At 39.5% G+C, this 22,859-nt stretch overlaps 1 protein-coding gene across 3 annotated transcripts in view; it reads left to right on the top strand.

Annotated features, from left to right (window-relative positions):
• LOC137084987 (uncharacterized) overlaps nt 1–22,859 on the top strand; it is a 66,255-nt gene that overhangs the window by 9,884 nt on the left and 33,512 nt on the right. For 2 of the 3 annotated variants that reach the window (XM_067451544.1, XM_067451545.1), the window contains exon 3: nt 8,769–9,694. In XM_067451544.1, the coding sequence (XP_067307645.1) occupies nt 8,789–9,694 (906 nt within the window). In that variant the 5' untranslated portion in view covers nt 8,769–8,788. Of the gene's footprint in view, nt 1–8,768; nt 9,695–22,859 lie in introns of those variants that run through there. The other variant, XM_067451546.1, reaches the window with a different exon arrangement.

Genomic DNA, 22,859 nt, shown 5'->3' with positions numbered 1-22,859 from the left:
ATGGTAACGTCAGAAGAAACAATAAAACATCATCTGTTAATTCTCAATAAGAGCTTCTGTAGTCGTCTGACAGAAATAAAGTCAGTCTGGTTAGTAATGTGTGAAGCTGGTAATGCTGTTTGTGGAGTTGTTTAATCCTCTGATGAGATCTTCAGAGATTTGATGTCTTCTTTTATCTTCAGTTGATGAAATCATGTTTCTTCTGTTGATGTTTCTCTTTCCTTCAGGTGTTCATCAGTGTCTGAATTCACTCTCTTCTTTCCTCTCTCTCTGTCGAGTGGTCTATATCAGTGAACTAGTGTAGGGAATAGTGAATAAGGGGATAGGGAGTGATTTTGAATACAGCCTCTGAGTGTCGACTTTAAGCGTGTTAATTCACAGTATATTACTGTTGGCATATTACCCAGAATGCATTGTTTTCTACGGTATATTACTGTTTTAATGGAAAACAGTAGCCTGACACATGTATGTATCGCTGCAGCCTGGAGACCTGCAGGTGGGAGGAGCTTACGCAGCAAGTGGGTGGAGCTTATGCAGCAAGTAGGAGGGATTTTGACAAATGTGCAAGTGGGAAGTAGGAGGGATTTCACAAACGTGTGTGGAAATCCTTTTCAGGCTATGAGAAATCCCCAAGCGTCATTGAGGCCGAGGACCGCGGTGAATGAGAGAGGCAGGAAGTAGCGACAGTAATGAAGTGAGACCATTAAATATCAGGTTCTATATCATGGTTTAATTTCTTACGTCTTTGTTATTATCGTGTGTCCAGACTGGCTTTCGACGTGACTTCATCGTTTACATTGAGTGGTACTGGACAGTAGGCTACCACTCAATGTAAACGATGAAGTCACTTACACCTTTTGCCATACTTAAAGGGATGCTGTTTTAAATTCAAGGCTGTAATGTAGGCCTTACTCAAGCCTATTTCTCAATATTAGCTACACAATCTACAATATCACAATGAGATGCAAATGCACTCAGCGAAGTGAATTTGTAAATGCATGAAAAACAGTTGGCTAATGTTAACTTTTGTTGTTGTTACCATTCATCTTTACTGCATTTTTTTAGCAACCTGGTGGAGACACAAGAAGCGCAATAAACACTAGGGTTTTATGGAGGACCAAATTACTCAAAATTAAATAATTAAATAAATAATGAATTCAGTTAAACAACAATTAAATGTACCAGTTTATTCTTAAATAATTAATTAAATTATTTATTTATTAATTTAATAATGAAATGATTTATTTAATTAAATATTAATTAAATAAATAAATGTATCTATTTATTTTGTAAAATTATGATTTAAAATTATGAAATTATTTAATATATTTCACAATTACCACACTCTTTCAAATAGAAAAAAATCTATTTTTTCATTATTTAATGTGCTTTTTCAAAAAGTCGTTTTTCATAATAATATGCTGCATTTACGAATGATGCCTATTTTGAGGAATCATGCATTTCCAAAGCAACATTTTCCCAAAGATTTTTTTCATAATAATAAAGGACATTTCAAAAATCCCAATCAACAGGCAGTGGGCGGTGCTTGGCACTGATTGGATAATCCTTTCAGACTGATTACTTTTTCCTGTCTGGGTCTGGCAAGTGGCAAGGGGAAATAGGGGAATTGATTTGTAAATTAGTATGGCAAGATATTGATCAAGTGATATCACCACAGCACACAAACCAATCCGCGCCAAGCACCGCCCACTGCCTGTTGATTGGCATTTGTGAAATGTCCTTTATTATTATGAAAAAAATCTTTGGAGAAAATTATGCTTTGGAAATGCAGGTGTTACGAACTGCTCTGAGATAGAAGGGTTGGAGATCCAAACGCAGTATTTATTAAAGGGTAATCCAAAGTCGTAGTCCATAGAACAGGCAAAAGGTCATAACAGGAAATCAGTCCGAAAAGGCAAACAGAGCAGAAGGAACAGGCAAAAGGGTAATCCACGGAGAAGGCAAGAAATCAAAGACCAAGATACATGAAACCAGAGAAACGCTCAGAAATGCAGTTGTGACACTAAACAAGACTTCGCCATGAATGACAGAGATAACCAGGCATATATACACCTGTGTAGACACAGGTGTAAACAGTAAGAGCTAATGAGTCCGGGGAAATGATTATGGGTAATGTAGTTTGTGATGGAGTGACAGTCCGTGGTGGAGTGCCCTCTGGTGGTGATCACGGGCACTCACACTGCTGAATTGTGACAGCAGGATTCGTCAAATAGACTTGCATTCATAAATGCAACAAAAGAAAAACGTCTTTTTGAAAAAGCACATTAAATAATGAAAAAATAGATTTTTAAACATAAGAATAGTGTGTGGAAGAGGTAATTGTGAAATATATTAAACAATTTCATGTAATTTAAAAAAAAATATTTAGATACATTTATTTATTTAATTAATGTTATTAAATTAATTATTTAATTATTAAATCAATTATTTAATTATTTCAGAATAAACTGGTACATTTAATTGTTGTTTAATTGAATCCATTATTTATTTTTTAATTTCATTTTGAGTAAGTTGGTCCTCCATAGGGGTTTATGTTGACATTGAACAATTACAAACATTAAGAATAATTTCTCAGCTCTGTAGGTCCATGCAAGTGAATGGTGTCCAGAACTCCAAGCGATGACAGAAGTCAATTAGACTTTATTACTATTTTTAGTATTCCTTTTAAATGCCACACATAGACTAACAACTAGTTTATTCATCACCAATTTACACAAAATGTACCAAGTGTTCAGCATTTGTACTCAAACTGGCACTCCAAACAAGTGGAGATGGAGTACATTTTCCATAAGAGCTGTTTGTAGTGTGAAGATGTATTTTTCCAACATGCAACACCAGAGGGAAAAATATTTTTAAAATGATTTAAAAAAAAAGTAACATAACATTTAACTTTATCAGTGTTGTTCTTGTTATGGGTTTTATTTTTTTATGTCAATATTTCATTTCTAGCCATAAGAAGTGTGATTTTTCAGTTTTTATCCCCCAACTATGTCCCTGAACCTAGAGCGAACCAATGCTGGGCTTGTAGGCAGCATCTCCTTCAAGAACAACTTCAAGCAATATGTTCTTAAGCAACGCTCCTGATAACTGAAAAGATAGCAACAGTTAGCACAGGCCGTTAAAAAAGCACATTATATAACATTATTCAACTACTTGAAGATGAAGCATGATGAAGGGTCATCATCTCTTAACACCTCATCCTTAAAGAAAAAGTGGATTCAAGTTGTAATATTATACACATTTTAAATCATTATTAAAATTGATTATGCATACCTTGCTAATTTTATCTAGTAAAAATTAAGTAATTTAAAATTAGCTGAGCAATATTATAGTTACATAATTAGAAACCCAGCATAGTGTATTTTTGTATTGCCACAGGTTTCAGGGAGAAGTGCAGAGCATTCTTCCTCTGAAATCGCATTAGAATAAAAAAAGATACAATTATCCATTACGTTTTAATTAATTATTTAATTAATTATTAGCAGTACAATATCAAAATTAATTGAATACAAGGATGTATTAAATTGATCACAAATTACAGTACAGACTAGCCAATACAAAAAATTGAATTAACTACAAAATTACAAACATTACACTGCTTAATACCTCCATAAACACTCCATAATACCTTCTTATGGTCTTCAAAATCCATGATCGAGAGCAAATTGTAGAAATGGATGTTACAGATTTTGTAATTTGTGTGTGCTACTAAAAAAACTACAGAAATAATTTGGATACGCTTTACCCTTATTCTTTTTAAAGACTAACAGTGTACAAACATCATTATATGTACTTTTTCACAACTTATAATGCATTTTTACTAAACTAAAAAAAATTAACAACAAGCTTACCCCTTCAATTTAACGATGATGAACACGTGAAAGTGTTTTCTTCTTTCTTTGTTTTCTGATGGATCGCAACAAAACTTACCTTACCGCCACCAACCAATAGCTATACACAGGTTACTCAATAAACCAATCAAAATCCTCTGGAAGTTTGTACAGCCCACTTGCGGCTAAAGCTCCACCCACTTGCTGGTGACCCACCCATTTGCAGCTGGCTCTGACCTCCGTTTATACCCAACTCGCCTGACAAGCCAGACCCTCATCAAGATGTTTGGTCTGGAAACTCCATTGACGGCTCAATTCGAGGGGCGGATAAACCGTTGTCTTTCAAACTCCCTCTGCACGCGATAGGATAGCGCTACAACCAACCAGAGCAACGAAGGTGAAGCAGAGCTCGCTGACAGATTAAACATTCGCCGTATCCAGTCGGCTAAACTACGAACACATCTTCCCTTTTTAAGAATGACTTCAGTGCCGTTCTTTGTTCTTTTCTCAGAGAAAAGCTTAACTCAAGTCTTCCAGAGTCACGGTCAAAGCTGATTCGAAAGACCGCCGTTCGCCAGCTTCTGTGTTTACTAGAAGCACGCAAACGCAACTCGGCCGTCGTCATTATGGCCCCGCCCACCGACTCTATACACGATGTGATTGGCCCGACAAGAGTTTGGCGTTTACAGCTCAGGAGGGTATGGGGATTTGCTAGACGACAGTCGTGGGCAGGTTAGATTTGCTTACAGTGTGGATTTTTTGCAGTGTGTCATTCCATTAAAATAATGGTTAGTATGTGGTGGCTGGGATACACATAAACCCAATATGTGGCATTCTTTTTGGAATGACTTATCACAACAAGTTTTAGCCGCATAACATTGGTTAATGGAAACGCTGTTATTTCACAATAGGTTTTATCATATTTAGAAAATATATCAAAAGTGTTTTGCAAATCTGTAATGGAAACGCGGCTAGTGGCTGAGCTTGTTTTAGACTTGTTTTTTCCCCTTCTGGTTGTGGTCACTTTTCATAAACATTAGATTCAATAAAAAAAAATAGCATTATAATATTTAAAGGTGGGGTAGGTAGGAATGATCTAAAACACTTTTGTCCAAATTTGTTTAAACTTTCTTTATATGTCAATACATAATTCAAATGTAAGTACTCTGAAAAGGAGAGAATAAAAATCGAGTGACTCTAGACTGTTTAATCTGCAATAAACACCGCTCATTATTTTAATTTGGGACGAAACAAATGATTGGCTTGGGCGACTGTCACTTTCTCTCGCTACCATGGCGACCACCACTTTCGCTACAGGATCTGCCCACACACATGCAAGGTGTTTTGCATACAGCAAAGGCAAACAATGCAAAAACAGGAAGACAGTAGGCCTACATGTAAAGGCAATGCACAAGAAGTCTTTGGATAAACAAAGAAATCAAACGCGAGTAAATATGGGTGTGGCTTTCCAACGATGTCGAGAACTGAGGGACCTAAAGGGGCTGAAAAACGACTCATTGCTAGTTGTATTTCTGCTGGACAGATAATCTTTCATTTTGATTATACATTTTTCCGGTTTATGTTTTCATGAAGCATGTATCACTAGCACATGAAGCTGCCTAATATAGCATAACATTACTTAGCATAAAGTTACAATATTATACATTTAGCCATTAGTAGAGATGATAAATACTCAACATGCTTAGCTCAGGTTGATCGCTGTCGCGTTGAATTGCGCAAAATTTAACTCTAGATAACAAAATGCATGTGTAAAAGCTAGTACACCGCATCCAGGAACTTCTTTTTATAACTAAGTTAGCTTTAGCTACTGCTAATCAACAATGCTTTCATCATGGAAACTCTTACATGCAAAACACAGTATATAATCTTACACGAAATTAATCTTCATCACAGTATAACTGATGTTATTCGGGAGAAAACATGTATCAATGCTACCCGTTTTTAGCTTTGCCTTATAAATATAACTAGCTTGTTACCGAATTAAACAAAAATATATTTTAAACTTTACCAGTATGGGTATTATAGCTAGATAGTGAGTACTAAAAGACATTTTATTTGTTTATATTCATACTGATAAACTTTGATTTTTTTATAACATGTGATTCTGATGTGACTACATGCACACTGCTCGTCTGAGGTAAATAATGCATCTTCCAGCTGACCGGTCGGTTAGGCACGTTCATGTATTTTGGGGTTGTGAAGGGAGAAGGTGGAGTGAATGGAAATAATGAGCTGTCTTTAAAACAGGCGTGAGAGGTCTACAGACACTCAATTTTTATACTTTCTTTTTTAGAGTACTTACATTTTAATTATGCATTGATATATAAAGAACGTTTAAACAAATTTGGAAAAAAAGTTTTTTAACCAATTCTGACCTACCCTACCTTTAAACATAAATATAAACCTAAATACGTTTTCTTATAATGGCACATTGTTAAGAAGTAGCCGACCTTGTATTTTCTTTATTCGGGACAACTGCTTTTATTTCGGGACACCCAGATTCAGGCCCACCTCGACGTAATCCAGGCCCACACTGTCACGTTCTGCATCCGCCACTGAATGAAACATCAGATAATTAATAAAACATTGCGATCGGCTGCTTTAAATCGCTTCAATAAGGCTTTTAGTTCAAAACAGCGCACATTTAGAGAAATCTTGATAAATTATCATATGTTCACGTCTCAGTGCTTTACAGAGAATGATAATTTCTATAAATTTGTTCACTAAATTATATGCTCTCAAGGGTTTTGAGCGCTCTCTCCACGACAATCACAATATAGGAATAGGCATACATGTCATCAAAATGCAAGTGCTATTTTTCCGAACATCTGCACAATCGCAAAGGTGACATTATACAACATTATACAACAGTTCAATAAAGTTACTGAGTAGGCTAATTTTTATAGATTAGCCTACCCAGAGTCGGGATTTTAGGATTTTTTGGATTAGGATTTTTGAAAGACTCGTTTGAATAAAGGATTCAACTCTTTCATTAAGATGGAGACTTGTGAACACACCTGGGGCCCTATTTTAACGATCTGAAACGCAAGTGTCAAAGCGCGAAGCGCAAGTAACTTTGTGGGCGGGTCTTGGCGCTGTTGCTATTTTCCCGGCGGGATAAATGGCTCTTGCGCCCGGCGCAAATCTAAAATGGGTTGGTCTGAAGTAGCTTCATTATTCATAGGTGTGGTTTGGGCGTAACGTGAATAATCCAATCAGAGCGTCATCCAACATTCCCTTTAAAAGCAGCTGCGCAAGTTCCATTATGGGTTGCTATTATTATGGCGTATTTACCAGGCGCACGCCAGGAGCGGTTCACAGCCGAGGAGACTGATGTTCTTGTAAGAGCAGTGAAAGACAGAGTTGTGTTGTATGGGGATGGGAGAAACCCACCCAAAATAGCGTCGGTTAAACAGTTTTTTATTTTTTCAGTCTATTTTTTTTTCCTGGTTCTTGACGGACAAACCAATTTGTCAGATGTCCTTCTCTACATATATGTCCTGCCACTATTGGGCAAACAGGTCTGATCCTTAATTACTACAATTAGCCTGAATAATTTGTAAGCTAGTTTTATTCCTATTTTTTCACATCTTCGTGGCACACCACAATGTGTTAATATTTTTTTTAGTGTAACAATTTATGATTTGCAAAAATAACTGTTGCATCTGTGTAGATTACATGAGCAAAGTGTATGCGCGTTGTGCACGCTATACTTTATGGTCAAGCATGCGCCCTTAAAATAGCATAATGAACAACGCAACGCGCCACTGACTTTAGACCAGGTTTTTTCTGGTCAGTGGCGCAACTGTTTAACGGAACAGCAAAATAGCACCAGGGATTGTTTGCGCCGGAACACGCCTCCTTTTTTGCGCTGAACCGCCCAGGGAGCGCAAGTTCATTCACTAGTTTAGCGACGTGCTTCTGTGGAGGGTAAAGCGCGCTTTGCGCGGGTGCAAAATAGGAATGACACATGCGTCGGTGTACAAAGTCAATTGCGCTGGGTGCAAGATAGGGCCCCTTAAGTATGAAAATAAAACCGCCAGCAGGTGGCGGCAAGTCTTTATGTGCGAGTAATTAATTCAATCATTCAAAACGCAGATTAACCTAGAAGAGAATAATTTTGGAGATGCGCAACAGTTCTGGTGTGGCTTTGATTTTCACGATCAAAGCCACATCAGAACTGCTCGTCATTATGTTAAGCCCCGCCTACCGCCTCTATACACAATGTGATTGGTCCGTCCAGAGTTTAGCGATTACAGCTCAGAAGGGTATTGAGAGTTGCTAGACGACACTCGCGGCAGATTAGATTTGCTGCCGCTAGGGTGCGTCTATATTTCTAGGCTATAAAAATGCCACAAATAAATTATTTAAACTAAAGGGTTGTTTCAAACAAAAATACGAATGATTTAAAAGGCAAATTCATACAAAAATTAAATTAAGTATGTCACCATTGTTGAAATTCATATGCAGATTCTTGGTGTCTGTGTGTGGCAAAACATTTTCATCACTGTAATATATTTCAAATTCAGAAGGTCTGCTCTGCTGCAACAAAGTTTTGCTGGTAAAATACTGATCAGAAATAATTTTATTGAATTATTAGAGTTTATAAGGCTGAATTCATTATTATGTTTCAAATTTAGTTTCTAAGATCCATGGTTGAAAAGTTGTTGGCATAAACATGAGTCAAACATTGACCTGTTGGTGGTGCTAAATAGGAGTTGGCAAGTGTGGGACATTATTCTTCTGGCTGCAAGTTAGCACCACTCAGACTTTGTCTTTATCAGCAGAAAAAGTTTGCTCATGCTCAATTATTAACTGAAGAAATAAAGTAAAGTATCTTCTCATCTGTTTTTTTCTCTTCCTCCTATTAATCTTCCTTCTCGGTTTTCTGCTCAGAGGACACAGAGCCCTTTATCATGGCGACCGCTGACCAGCTGCTGGAGGTGTTTTTCTCCTGGATCAGAGAGAGGGAGCAGTTTGCAGATGAGCTGATAAAACTTGCTGAGGAGCTGGAGTCACTCCGAAAAAAATGTAATGTCAGTGAATGTGTTGGCAGCTCAGTTACGGTGTTGGGAGCTGCAAGCATGATTGGGGCCGGTCTGGCCACTATTTTTACGGCTGGAGCAGCTGCTCCACTTATTAATTGGGCATCTGCATCTTCCACTGTATGTAACCTAGGATCCACTATTTCTGCAGTTACTAAAATCACAGAGGAGTTCTTATCCTGCAGAACCATGAAGAAGTTGCTGAATATAGAAAAGAAGAGCAATGAAATTGCAAAAGAAATACACCAACTTATTCAGAAACTGATGTCTGAAAAGAAGGAGGTAAATGTCTTTGCAGAACCAGATGAATTGGAGCATCACGTCATGGTTGAATTTCTGAGAGCTATTGGGAGACAGGGTGGTCTAAATGTTGAAATCCTCAATGACTCAATACTCAATGACATGCTCAATCACATACATCAAGAGTTTCCTCTGGAGAAGATCAGTGATACACACATTCACAGAGCTATGGGTGGGGAGTCTTCGTCAGCGGGGGTGGGACAACGACCAAGGCACTTTAGACATTGGACTGGCACTTCTGACGCAAATGGCAAGGGCTCAAGCCCCCAAATGAGAGAGACATGCCTGGAAGACATTAGTCCTCATAAGGGGGCTGAATGTTTGCTTCTTTTAGCTTTCGGGTATGTTTCGTTCTTCAGTTTAAGTAATTTAAAACTTAAAGGTATGGGAACTAAATTGCTCGATCCAGCCATTGATGCTTGTTTAAGGAGCATGTCTACACCTGGATTTCAAGCAGCCCTTCTGGGAACTACCATGGTAAGATCCTGTACACATGCACACATTTGATCCCACATAATTAATTATTAGTGATTATTGCATAACTCTTTATAATAAGGTCATTCTAATATCAGGCTTTCAAAATTCAAAATTCAGAATTTCAGAATTGGCCTCCATTCAATTAATGAATTTCAATTTTAATTTAATTGACTCCGCCTCACAGGAAGTGAATTGGAATGACAGGAAGTAGAATTCAATTCATGACAATTCATAGAAATTCCCCAGTCACACAACAGCAAGAATGTCTTGAATCTCACATACATTCAGTGTTAGGAAGGTTACTTTGGAAATGTAATTGCTAACTGATAGAAGTTACCCATTACCCATTTCCTTTTAATATGATTAGTGAGTAATTGAATTACACATTTTACTTACAGTAATAGAATGAAATACAATTATATACATTTTGTAATTTAATAATTATTTCAATACACGTAACTACACTGTAAAAAAAATAGTACACACTATATATTTTTTTAAAAAAGGTGTTTTTTTTGGGGGGGGGGGGGGGGTGGAATCTAGGCTATGTAAAATTTCCTAAATCATTTAGTCTGTAACACAATGAATTTAAAATTATTAGTGGAATGCGCTTTTTAAAATTTAAGTTGACTTTAAAAAAAGTATAAATTAGTATATAAATTAATATATATTAGAGTATAAATTAGAGTAAATGGAAATGACCTGTTTATATTTGGCTTTGAGTTATGTTATTCAGTTAATAGACGGTTTGCTGCTAGCACAAGTAGAAACAAAATTGCACTAGCATTAGCAAAGTTATTGCTCATTGAACAAAGCAACATGCTTCATAATAATAATACTTGCAGTTATTCATATCACAACCTAACCTATATATACAACCTATATATATATATATATATATATATATATATATATATATATATATATATATATATATATATATATATATATATATATATATATATATATATATACCAAAAAAAAAGAAAATTATACATTTATTTCCTTATTTATGTAAATATTGATTTTGTCCACATATTTTATTCTTTTGTTTATATATTTATTTATTTCTATTTTTATTTATTTCCATATTTATTTAATTATACATACATTTATGTGTCCGTAGGGTAATGATGAGGGTGGGGTTTACCTCAGACATAGCAATCGAGCTCAGAGTAGGAGAGGGAAGCGTTGAGGCCACAGTGACACCTTGTGGTTAGGCCGAAATACAATAAGTATAGCCTACTGACGATGACACTGTCTGTGACGAATGATTTGTATAGGTATATGGCCAAAATCTTATATCACGACCACGGGTTAAGTCATATCAACCTAACTGTACTGTGTGACATGGATAGGCTACTCTTTATTCCGGACATGGCCGTAGAACATCGACTGGATTGAACAGCAACATTTTCAACAGATCTGATAACAGAGACAGTGAAATGGAAGCGCTTATATATTTCCCATAAGCGGCCAGAAATCACAGAAAGGAAGCCGCGCACATATAGGCTACAGTGAAGTCGACACAAGCATATTGATTGACAAACGCTTAAAATACAACACATATTTCAAAGATTCAGAAGAGAACGAGGCGTCGGTTACAGAAGAACATTTTGTCGAGTCACTTCACGTGTGGACAGTCACAGCATCACTGAATATAATGGGGTCTTATCAATAATAGAAAATAATATAAAAATTGGTATAATGTGAAAGCTGTCATGTGGACCTTGGAGCGAACCAGGGTACTGAACCTGAGACTACCTGGAGGAGGTGCTCTGAGTTTGGTTGCAGTCGAACTTTGTTGCGATTATTGACATTGTAAGAAAGACTCGGGTGCGCTCTTGTTCAGAAAAGTAACCTGCGCATTCGTTTTTTAGCTGGTTACGCTGATTATTTAGCTGATACGCGAGAGAGCAAGCCTGCAGTGACTGCAGCGAACTTAAAATTGTGTTAAAATTCCCTTTTTTTATTTTGACCTGGAGTCTAATTCAAGTTTAACAGAAATAAAATGGTAGGCTATAACGGCACTTGTTTCAAAATGTTGACGTTAATGATTGATAGCCTAATGTTAATTTAAAAGTAACAAATACAAAAATCACAAACTTGACATTTGTAAATGCAATTATTTTATATATAGCCCACACTAATTATCTAATATCTAATATATTCATTCAAACTAATTATATCTAAAATATATTTGATAGTCATTTGAACATTTCTGTAGCTCTTCTTTTAAATGAAGTCATGCTTTCAGAGTTTCCAGTGTTTTCAGTCCTGTTAAATGGTTATGGTTGCATTGTACTTGCATAAAATGAAAATTGAAGATTTTGAATGACATCTGTTTCAGAATAAATAAAGCAGTAGCTAATTTTATTTTGTTATAACCGGTAGACCTTACTTTGGAAACATTGGTTTGCTCACACGAACCAATTTGCTTTTAATTCCTGATTTGTGAATAACAGTCTTTAATATTGCTTGATTTATAGGTTTAAAAAATGGCACTAAAATGTTGTAATTAATTAATTAATCAGGAAATGCATAATGAAATGTGTCTGCTCAGACAATAACGGCAAAAATATAACTTGAAAGATAAAAACACGGTTTATGATTTTATGTTTAATGTTTAATAAATAATACTAATAAAAAAACATCTTGTTGTCAGGGATTTTCCTTGTTTTTTTCTGCACAAATTGCACTGCAAATAAGTATTGGCGGCTGTCTTTTGACATCCATGTTTCTTTTGGTACAATATCTCGCACGTTGAGTTTCTTTAAGTGCGTTTTGTGGACTGACTCAGTCGTAAAGTTTTGTGCTTTTCTCTGACTGTCAAAGGGAACAATCTTAGTTCAGTTCAATCTTAGAATGTTTCAGTCGTTAAGTTTTCCCCCGGTTTAAGACGTGTGATTTAATAAGACCACATCAAGAAAACCCCATTATATTCAGTGATGCTGTAAAAAATGTAAAATAACGGTAATCTACTGGCACTCTGGCAGCTGTGGTTGCCAGCAATGTACTGTTAATTTACAGCCCTCTAATGTTTATTTACAGCTCTCCTTTTTTACAGTATGTTACAATAATAATAGCATGAAAGGTAACTCTTTTAATTAGGGATGGGTATCGTTAAGGTTTTAACGGTATTACTACTCTTAACGATACTGCTTATCGGTCCGGTACTTTAACGGTATTCTTATCGGTACTTTTTGAGATTTACTATATATATATACCCCATACACACACACACACACACACACACACACACACACACACACACACACACACACACACACACACACACACACACACACACACACACACACACACACACACACACACAAAGATATACATAGGCCTACACAGTGCTTTAATTTCAGGAAGAATTCTAGTAATCAAATGTAAAGTAACACTGCATAGTTTATCATAGATAGGATAAATGAATGCTTATTAAAGCTGAAGTTATTCATTCAAGAGCTGTGAGTGATTTTCTCTTTGCGAATTAAACAACCAAATGCAGTAATTCGTCAGTATGTTTATTTACACCGCTGCCTCTTTAAGACAGATGTGCAGATCTATAGGCGACTGATAATAGGCAGATGCACTACATGTTCTGCCAACTATCCATAATAACAACGTCCATTTTAGACACAAATTGTGTTTAAGAGACTCTCCAAGCCGGTCATTTTGACATAGATGTTTGAGTACATTTGATCGTTTAGACGCAAGTGTGAAACCGAAAGTGTAATTTGCTCGTCTCGTTGCGGCTGTTTCGGAGCGCGCGCCGACTTGGGAACAATCTCTTGCGCACATTTTTGTGCTTTTAATCGCTCTTTTTATTATTAAACGCATCCCACAATTTACCAGCAGTTGCTAGACTGTATCTTACAACAATCACAGATCGTGCTGATTCTGTCATTACATTTGAGTTATAGGGAGAAATGACAGCGTAGGCTACCGCTGCAAAGGGAATTAAGTTGCGCTAGACATAAATATTAAAATTATATTCTTTGCCAAAATCTAAAGCCAAAATCTTTGCCAAAGAAGCCAAAATCTAAAATAAACTCACATTATCACAATCTAGTGTAAAGTAGGCTATAACCAGGCTATGTTTGAATGTTTAGTTCTGTCCTCCGTCCGTCATCACTCATTAGGGCTGTCGTTGTGCGCTCTCTCTCTCTCTCTCTCTCTCTCTCTCTCTCTCTCTCTCTCTCTCTCTCTCTCTCTCTCTCTCTCTCTCTCTCGTCACGTGTACAGTCTTGTTCAAAATAATAGCAGTACAATGTGACTAACCAGAATAATCAAGGTTTTTAGTATATTTTTTATTGCAACGTGGCAAACAAGTTACCAGTAGGTTCAGTAGATTGTCAGAAAACAAACAAGACCCAGCATTCATGATATGCACGCTCTTAAGGCTGTGCAATTGGGCAATTAGTTGAATTAGTTGAAAGGGGTGTGTTCAAAAAAATAGCAGTGTCTACCTCTGACTGTACAAACTCAAAACTATTTTGTACAAACATTTTTTCTGGGATTTAGCAATCCAGTGAATCACTAAACTAATATTTAGTTGTATGACCACAGTTTTTTAAAACTGCTTGACATCTGTGTGGTATGGAGTCAACCAACTTGTGGCACCTCTCAGCTGTTATTCCACTCCATGATTCTTTAACAACATTCCACAATTCATTCACATTTCTTGGTTTTGCTTCAGAAACAGCATTTTTGATATCACCCCACAAGTTCTCAATTGGATTAAGGTCTGGAGATTGGGCTGGCCACTCCATAACATTAATTTTGTTGGTTTGGAACCAAGACTTTGCCCGTTTACTAGTGTGTTTTGGGTCATTGTCTTGTTGAAACAACCGTTTCAAGGGCATGTCCTCTTCAGCATAGGGCAACATGACCTCTTCAAGTATTTTAACATATGCAAACTGATCCATGATCCCTGGTATGCGATAAATAGGCCCAACACCATAGTAGGAGAAACATGCCCATATCATGATGCTTGCACCTCCATGCTTCACTGTCTTCACTGTGTACTGTGGCTTGAATTCAGAGTTTGGGGGTCGTCTCACAAACTGCCTGTGGCCCTTGGACCCAAAAAGAACAATTTTACTCTCATCAGTCCACAAAATGTTCCTCCATTTCTCTTTAGGCCAGTTGATGTGTTCTTTGGCAAATTGTAACCTCTTCTGCACATGCCTTTTTTTTAACAGAGGGACTTTGCGGGGGATTCTTGAAAATAGATTAGCTTCACACAGACGTCTTCTAACTGTCACAGGTCATGCGATGTTAACTGTCTTCTAACTGTCACTTACAGGTAACTCCAGACTGTCTTTGATCATCCTGGAGGTGATCATTGGCTGAGCCTTTGCCATTCTGGTTATTCTTCTATCCATTTTGATGGTTGTCTTCTGTTTTCTTCCACGTCTCTCTGGTTTTGCTCTCCATTTTAAGGCATTGGAGATCATTTTAGCTGAACAGCCTATCATTTTTTGCACCTCTTTATAGGTTTTCCCCTCTCTAATCAACTTTTTAATCAAAGTACGCTGTTCTTCTGAACAATGTCTTGAACGACCCATTTTCCTCAGCTTTCAAACGCATGTTCAACAAGTGTTGGCTTCATCCTTAAATAGGGGCCACCTGATTCACACCTGTTTCTTCACAAAATTGATGACCTCAGTGATTGAATGCCACACTGCTATTTTTTTGAACACACCCCTTTCAACTAATTCAACTAATTGCCCAATTGCACAGCCTTAAGAGCGTGCATATCATGAATGCTGGGTCTCATTTGTTTTCTGAGAATCTACTGAACCTACTGGTAACTTGTTTGCCACGTAGCAATAAAAAAATATACGAAAAACCTTGATTATTCTGGTTAGTTAGCCTAGAAATCTAGACGCACCCTAGTGGCAGCAAATTTAATTTGCCCGCAAGTGTGGTCTAGCAACTCTCAATTCCTATCTGAGCTGTATTCCTCAGAATCTGGACGGCCCAATCACATCGTGTAGGTAGGCTATAGAGTCGGCGGGCGGGGCCATAATGACGACGGCCGAGTTGCGTTTGCGTGCTTCTAGTAACACAGTCTTCTAGTAAACACAGAAACTGGCGAACTGCAGCGGTCTTTCGAATCAGCTCTGCCCGCGCCTCCTGAAGACTTGGAGTTAAGCTTTCCTCTGAGAAAAGAACAAAGAGCGGCACTGAAGTCATTCTTAAAAAGGGAAGATGTGTTCGGAGTTTAGCCGACCGGATACGGCGAATGTTTAATCAGTCAGCGAGGAGCGAGCTCCCCTTCACCGTCGTTGCTCCGCTTGGTGTACCGCTATCCTATCGCGTGCAGAGGGAGTTTGAAAGACAACCGTTTATCCCGCCCCTCGGACTGAGCCCTGCCTATGGTGAGTTTCCAGACCAAACATCTTGATGTGGGTCTGGCTTGTCAGGCTACTGGTTAGTCACATTGTACTGCTATTATTTTGAACAAGACTGTATTTTCAAAAGTACCGACAGCAGAACCGATAACGGTCGAGCTTATCGATACAACGGTCTTTCAAAATTCAGCCCCGGGGCCCGTTTAATACCGGGTTTCGGTACCCATCCCTACTTTTAATTTGGAAAACTGATTGCTTCAAACAGTTCTCATTTTAAAACTAGTATTTATACGGTGTTTGTACTGTACACTTATTTCCCCTTTTTATAGTACCCAAGTAGGTTACACTTTATTTTGATAGTCCACTTTAGACAGTAACTTTAGACAAAGTAACTTTGCATGTCAGCTAACTCTCATTAGAGTATTAGTAGACTGTCAGTAGACTGGTAGGTTATGGTTAGGTGTTAGGGTTCGGGTTAGGCTGGTAAGTTGAATTGTAGTTGGCAATTAACTTATAGTCAGTAGAATGTCTGTTGGGGGACAGACAAAATAAAGTTTTAGTAAATATTAATCAGACAGTCTACAAATACTCTAATGACAGTTAGTTGACATGTAGTTGCAAAGTTACTTATAGTTAGTAGAATGTCTAAAGTGGACTATCAAAATAAAGTGTTACCCTTAAGTATATGTAAGGGATAATGTACACCCAGCCGGTTGTTATCACAGAATAAACCCCGACAGAGTGATCAGGACCCCGACGCGAAGCGGAGCATCACTCTGAAGGGGTTTATTCTGCGATAACAACCGGCTGGGTGGACATTATCCCGCTTATTACACGGCTACTAGTCTCAAATAAATTAGACACGAAATATTATCTTGAGATTAAATATTAGCTGTTACGCAAAGCTTCCGCAAAGAAAAAGTTCCAAACTGCTTTAAACCTTTATGTTGAAGATTTGTTTTTACCATATGCTAAATGTTGAAATGAATGCTGAAAGGGTTAGTTCACCCAAAAATGAAACTAAGCCTATGATTTACTCACCCTCAAGTCATTATAGGTGTATGTCATTCTTCTTTCAAACGAGGTGTCATCAATAATCAAACAATCATCCCTTAATTAATCACTTCAGTATCTTATAAACTCTAACACTGCTTCAGTGTTACTTTAACACCCTGCTGGTGGTTCCCATATGAACATCGTTAATTCAAAACTGGGGAATTTACTGTGCAGGCTTACGTTAGTCCGAGCAGTAGCAGCTGTTTTTGAAGTCCATAAAAAATACGGCTGTCCGTCAAACAATGTGCTCCACACGGATCTGATGGGTTAATAGAGCCTTCTGATTCGAATCGATGCGTTGGTGTAAGAAAAATATCCATATTTAAAACTTTATAAAGTAAAACCTTGAAGTCTTCCATTGTAATCTGTGGTAGTTAAATATTTAACAGCCACAAGATGGCGCCAGAGAGTCAACAACAGCGTTAAGCATATAAGTAGTACCGGTCAAGATAACTCGTAATTCCCATTCAGTCGGTCACTCTCGACGCCGCGTCAGAGTACCGATGAATAGGAATCTCGCTCGCGAGAGCCAATCTACTTTGAGTATAACTGAACGAGTCAATGCACATTGGCATGCAATGATTGCACCTGGTGCTAATGCCACGCAACGCGGGTTTAAATGAGACACAGGTGATTGCATCAAGTTATCCTTTTGCTTCGGAGCCGAGTGGTATAGGGTTATGCCAGATATCACTCCTCACTTCGCAGTTTGACTGAGTGAAGCCGGCCTTTTGAAAAGTGATCTCTTCAGTCTGTGTTGGTGTGACGACACAGCAGCGGGTCGTGTGTACTTCGGTTCATCTCTCTTCATTGTTTGTAAGAGCAATCACAAAGGCTGTTGTCACAGCTGGTTCAGTGCACTAGGTGGAGAGCGCTGAAAAGCCGTTCTTACGGCTGGTAAGAGAGCACTTTGTGAGAGAGAGCGCGCACGTCATGCACTACTTCCCTGACTGTGTCGCTACGGCCCCACCCCCATGTTACAGCACCAAGGAGAGTGTCCTTCTTAAAGAGCAACACAGATAGAGCTTGCGTCTTTTTAAATATGACATTTTATCTGTGTCTCGTTTTTGGGCGTTCAGCACGCTGAGGCAGCACTGATGGACGATTCATGTTCTTACTGCAAGAACATAACCAGGGCTTGACATTAACTTTTTTGCTCACCAGCCACTGTGGCTAGTGGTTTTCAAACACACATTGTCTGAGTTGCTTTGCAATTACAAATAGAACATATTTCCACAATGAGCACATTTGAACTAGTGTTTAACCTTGAGGTTAAACTATATCAGACATGCAGATCACGTCCATAACAGACGTCATAAAAACTTTCATTCTGGCTCCTCAGTGGACGTCTTTTCAACGTCAGCCTCTAGTGGCAAAGACGTTGAAAAAACATCTTTTGGACATAACTTTGCTTAGTGGGATTTGGCGGGCTGGCGGGTGTTAATGTCAAGCCCTGAACATAACCATCTCAGAGTTGGGTTCTAGACTTTACCTTGCCTGTGCCTCTGCCTCGATCTAACCCTCTACCAAGGGTTACTTTGGGCAGTATCTCGGGTGATCTGAGTATCCTTCGGGGCTCCCCGCGATGAGAAGATGTCCATCGCTGCATCGGGGGGTGTGTCAGAATCTTCCGGAGATGATGTGTCTGCGCAGGGGTCTCCTACGGAAAGATCCGCTGCGCCCGATACTGATCCGGAGATGAGGGCTATGCTTTCCCGGGCCGCCGAGAAGGTAGGCCTCGTTTAACCCTCCACCGTGTCCCGAGTGGTCAAGGCTGGAAGATTGGTTTCTCGGGGTGGCCCGTGCTGGTGCTCAGTGTCCCACCCCGGTTCCTTTCTTCCCGGAGGTGCATGAGGAGCTCACTAGGTCGTGGATGGCACCTTTTACTGCCCGAAACCAATCAAGTGTTTCCTCCTCCCTCAACACCCTCGATGGTGGACCTGCAAAGGGTTACACATCGGTTCCTCCCCAGGAACGGGCCGTTGCTAAGCAACTGTGCCCTAACTCCACATCCAGGGGGAACCCGTGTCTCCCCTCCCGGGCCTGTAGGCACTCCTCCGATCTAATCGGGAAGGCCTACCGGCTTGCTGAGAGGCAGGCTCCACCTTACACGCTATGGCGTTGTTGCAGTTTCATCAGGCCCAGGCACTGAAGAACCTGCACGAGGGTGGTCACGATCCCACAGTTCTCAAGGAACTGAGGTCCGCTACGGACCTCGCGCTTCATCCGAGGAAGGTTACGGCGTGTGCAGTGGGTCATGCGATGTCCACTATGGTGGTCCAGGAACGCCATCTCTAGCAGTGTCTGGCGGACATGAGGTATCCCGACAAGATCAGGTTCCTTAATGCGCCCTGTCCCAGACCGGTCTCTTCGGCGACGTGGTCCAGAACTTCGCCCAGCAGTTCTCGGCCGCACAGAAGCAGACTGAAGCCATCAGTCACATCATGCCGCGGCAGTCAGCTGCTGCCTCTTCCCCGCCGTCGGCAGCACCTCAGCCTGCTCGTCACAGAGGGCGGCCGCCTGCGTCTACCTCCGATCCCGCATCGCAGCAGCAGCCTCCACCAAAGAGATGTCATGGAGGCACGGGGCAGAGTTTGCTCTTCTCCCAGTTGACCAGAAGGCCCAGACGAGCAAAGTGTTGGAGAACCAGATCTCTGTGTTCGCACACCCGCTCCCGAGAGAGTTCAGGATGCAAACCCCTTACTGCCTGAGTGGCGCAAGGGCTGCCTCGATAATCTTCGTGAAGACGCGAGGGGACAGAGCTAGCCCGAATGGGAGTACGGCATACTGATATGCACGCCCTTCGAACGCAAACCATAGGAACGGTCTGTATCGCTGTTGGACCCATGGAAGTATGCATCCTTCAAGTCGATCGCTGCAAACCAATCGCATGGACGAACGCATTCGAAAAGGTGTTTCGCAGTCAACATCCTGAACTGTGAAGGGATCGGTTCAGGGCGCGAAGGTCCAGGATTGGTTGTAACCCACCGGTTTTCTTCGGTACAATGAAGTAAGGGCTGTAGAAGCCGGACTTCATCTCGGCTGGAGGGACGGGCTTGATCGCACCCTTCGCCAGTAGGGTAGCGATCTCCGCACGCATGACGGGCATTGGGCCCCTCCATTGTGTAGCAGACACCCCCCGAAAGCGGGGAGGAGCCCGCACGAACTGAATCTCGTAGATGAGCCTGATGGTCCGTGCCACCCAACGGGACAGTCCCAGAAGCTGAAGCCAAGCTCCCAGGGAGTGCACCAGCGGGGTCATGTGGAGCACCAGCGTACCCGCGGTGAGGCAGCGTTACCGGCCCGGACTTGGGTGGCATAGCGACCTGGTGTGGGGCCACTGGTAATGGCTGTGCCCTAACAGAGGAGACCAGGGAAGGACTCGCATTCCACGGGGGTCTGCTCTGAGAGGGGGTTGGCGACAGAGAGGGAAGAGAGTGGCGTGGCCCGGGGGCAGCGCACACTGCCGGCACCAGTCTCTGGGTGCTCAGGGATGGGGTTATCAGTTCTTTCTTTCACCACATTAGGGTGCTGCTGCCGCGGCATCCCACATATCGACCAGGTTGAGCCATAAGTGTCTCTCCAGGACCACTGCAGTGGACATCACCCGGCCCAAGGAACATGCGGTAACCTCCGTCGCCTGGAGAGCGAGGTTGGTCGCGGCGCGCAGCTCATCTCTGAACCCTGGGTCGGCTCCACCCTCGTGCATGTCACACAGCAACTTGGCCTGGTAGGACTGTAGGGTTGCCATGGCATGCAAAGAAGCAGCAGCCTGCCCCACAGCTCTGTAGGTCTTCGCCGCCATTGTAGATGTGAATCTACACTGTAAAAAAATACCCATCAAATTTACGGTAAAAAACCGGCAGCTCTGGTTGCCAGAACTTTACCGTAAAAAATACGGCAGTAACGTTTTAGGTTTTACGGGACAACAGCATATAATTTAAAGGTTTATAATGTGGTAATTACGGTTAAAAACTGTTTATTTTACAGTTAAAAACCCTATAATTTGAAAGTTTATACTGAAATAATTATGTGTACACAGTACACTATAAAACAATAATGGTAAAAAAAAATGTATTGAACCGAAATATTAAATTACCGACTTATTGAAATGCTAATATCTATTATTTTCCTTTTATATAATTTGACAATCACCAATTACAGTGGTGATGAGAATCACATGAGGAATCAAAGCTCATCACGCGCAGCTTTTGGAGGGACAATATTAACATATTGAAGGTGCACACACAAACACTAAACACCAAACACCATCATGGTAACACACATGATGTTTTAAAAATGCAATAAACATTAATTTAACAACATTAGATGTAACATAAAACCTTAATGTACATAAGTGATTAGAAAAAACTAAGAAGAAACATAGTTAATTCAATGAAAATGCATCAAATGCGAAGTGTCACGTGGGGAATTCTGGGAATGTCAATTTACGTTTTTTCACTGTTAATTACACAATGCCCTATTCTTTTTCACTTCGTAAAACTGTAAATTTAACGGTATTTTACTGTAAAATAAAATAAAATGTATAAATCTTTAAATTATATAGTTTTGAACTGTAAAATAAATGGTTTTTAACCGTAATTATTACATTATAAAACTTTAAATTATATGCTGCTGTCCCGTAAAACCTTAAACGTTACTGCCGTATTTTTTACGGTAAAGTTCTGGCAACCACAGCTGCCGTTTTTTTACCGTTAATTTTATGGGGATCTGTAAAAAGTGTACACTGTAAAAAAAAACTACAAAAAACTGTTATTTTTACAGGAAAATGCTGGCAGCTGTGGTTACCAGAGAATTATGAAACTATGCGCACTATGAAATTCAAAATTAGGCGGACAAGTACAAGTCTGTGGTTAGAGGAGGCACAGTTTTTTTTTGTTTTTTTTATTAAAAATAAATAGAAAACCAGTAAGTATTACATTAAAATGTAAAGCATAAGATTTTTTGTATGTAAACTGCATATGCATTTCCAATGCATTTGGATTATTTTTACATAGACAAATTAATAAACTGAAGGTGATTGATATATGCCAGTTATACGTAAATGAAACAGTTAGGAATTATGTAAAAGTACACAGAGAAACGCCCATGTTAAATGAACACTTCCTAGTGTTTATGTGTATGCTCACTACTGAGTTAAAGTACCATTGAAGCAGTGTTGAAGTTAATGAGATAATTAAGAGATGATTGAACATTGATGATGAACACCTGATGATAATGAGCAGAATCACTGAAGGAAAGAGAAACACAAGAACTACAACTGACTTCAGCCACAGCTTTAGATGAAATCAACTGAAGATAAAAGAACACATTAAATCTCTGAAGATCTCATCAGAGGATTAAACAACTCCACAAACAGCATTACCAGCTTCACACATTACTAACCAGACTGACTTTATTGTTGTAATTTTTGTTTGAATTAAGATAATAGTTTTTTTATGAAGTCACCATGATGGTGAGCTATGTTTGCTTTAGTTGGGCTCTTGACCCTTGACTCTCCAACATTAGTTTTCTGGCTGCTTTAACTGTGTTTATAAAGCACTTTGGTTATGGCATGGAAAGCCAAAAACCATGGTCAGGTGATTTGGCTCTTTAATGCCGATTATATAATCATCATGTAGAGGCTGAATCACTTAACTCATTCAGATCCTAATGCTCTGGTTATAGAGGTATTGTGTTAATTGTGTAGGATGTGTAATAAAAGCCATGTGGTTTACATTATA

This window comes from Pseudorasbora parva, chromosome 8 (genome assembly GCF_024679245.1).
Source record: "Pseudorasbora parva isolate DD20220531a chromosome 8, ASM2467924v1, whole genome shotgun sequence".
NCBI lineage: Eukaryota > Metazoa > Chordata > Actinopteri > Cypriniformes > Gobionidae > Pseudorasbora > Pseudorasbora parva.
This window is presented reverse-complemented; position numbering and strand designations above follow the sequence as displayed.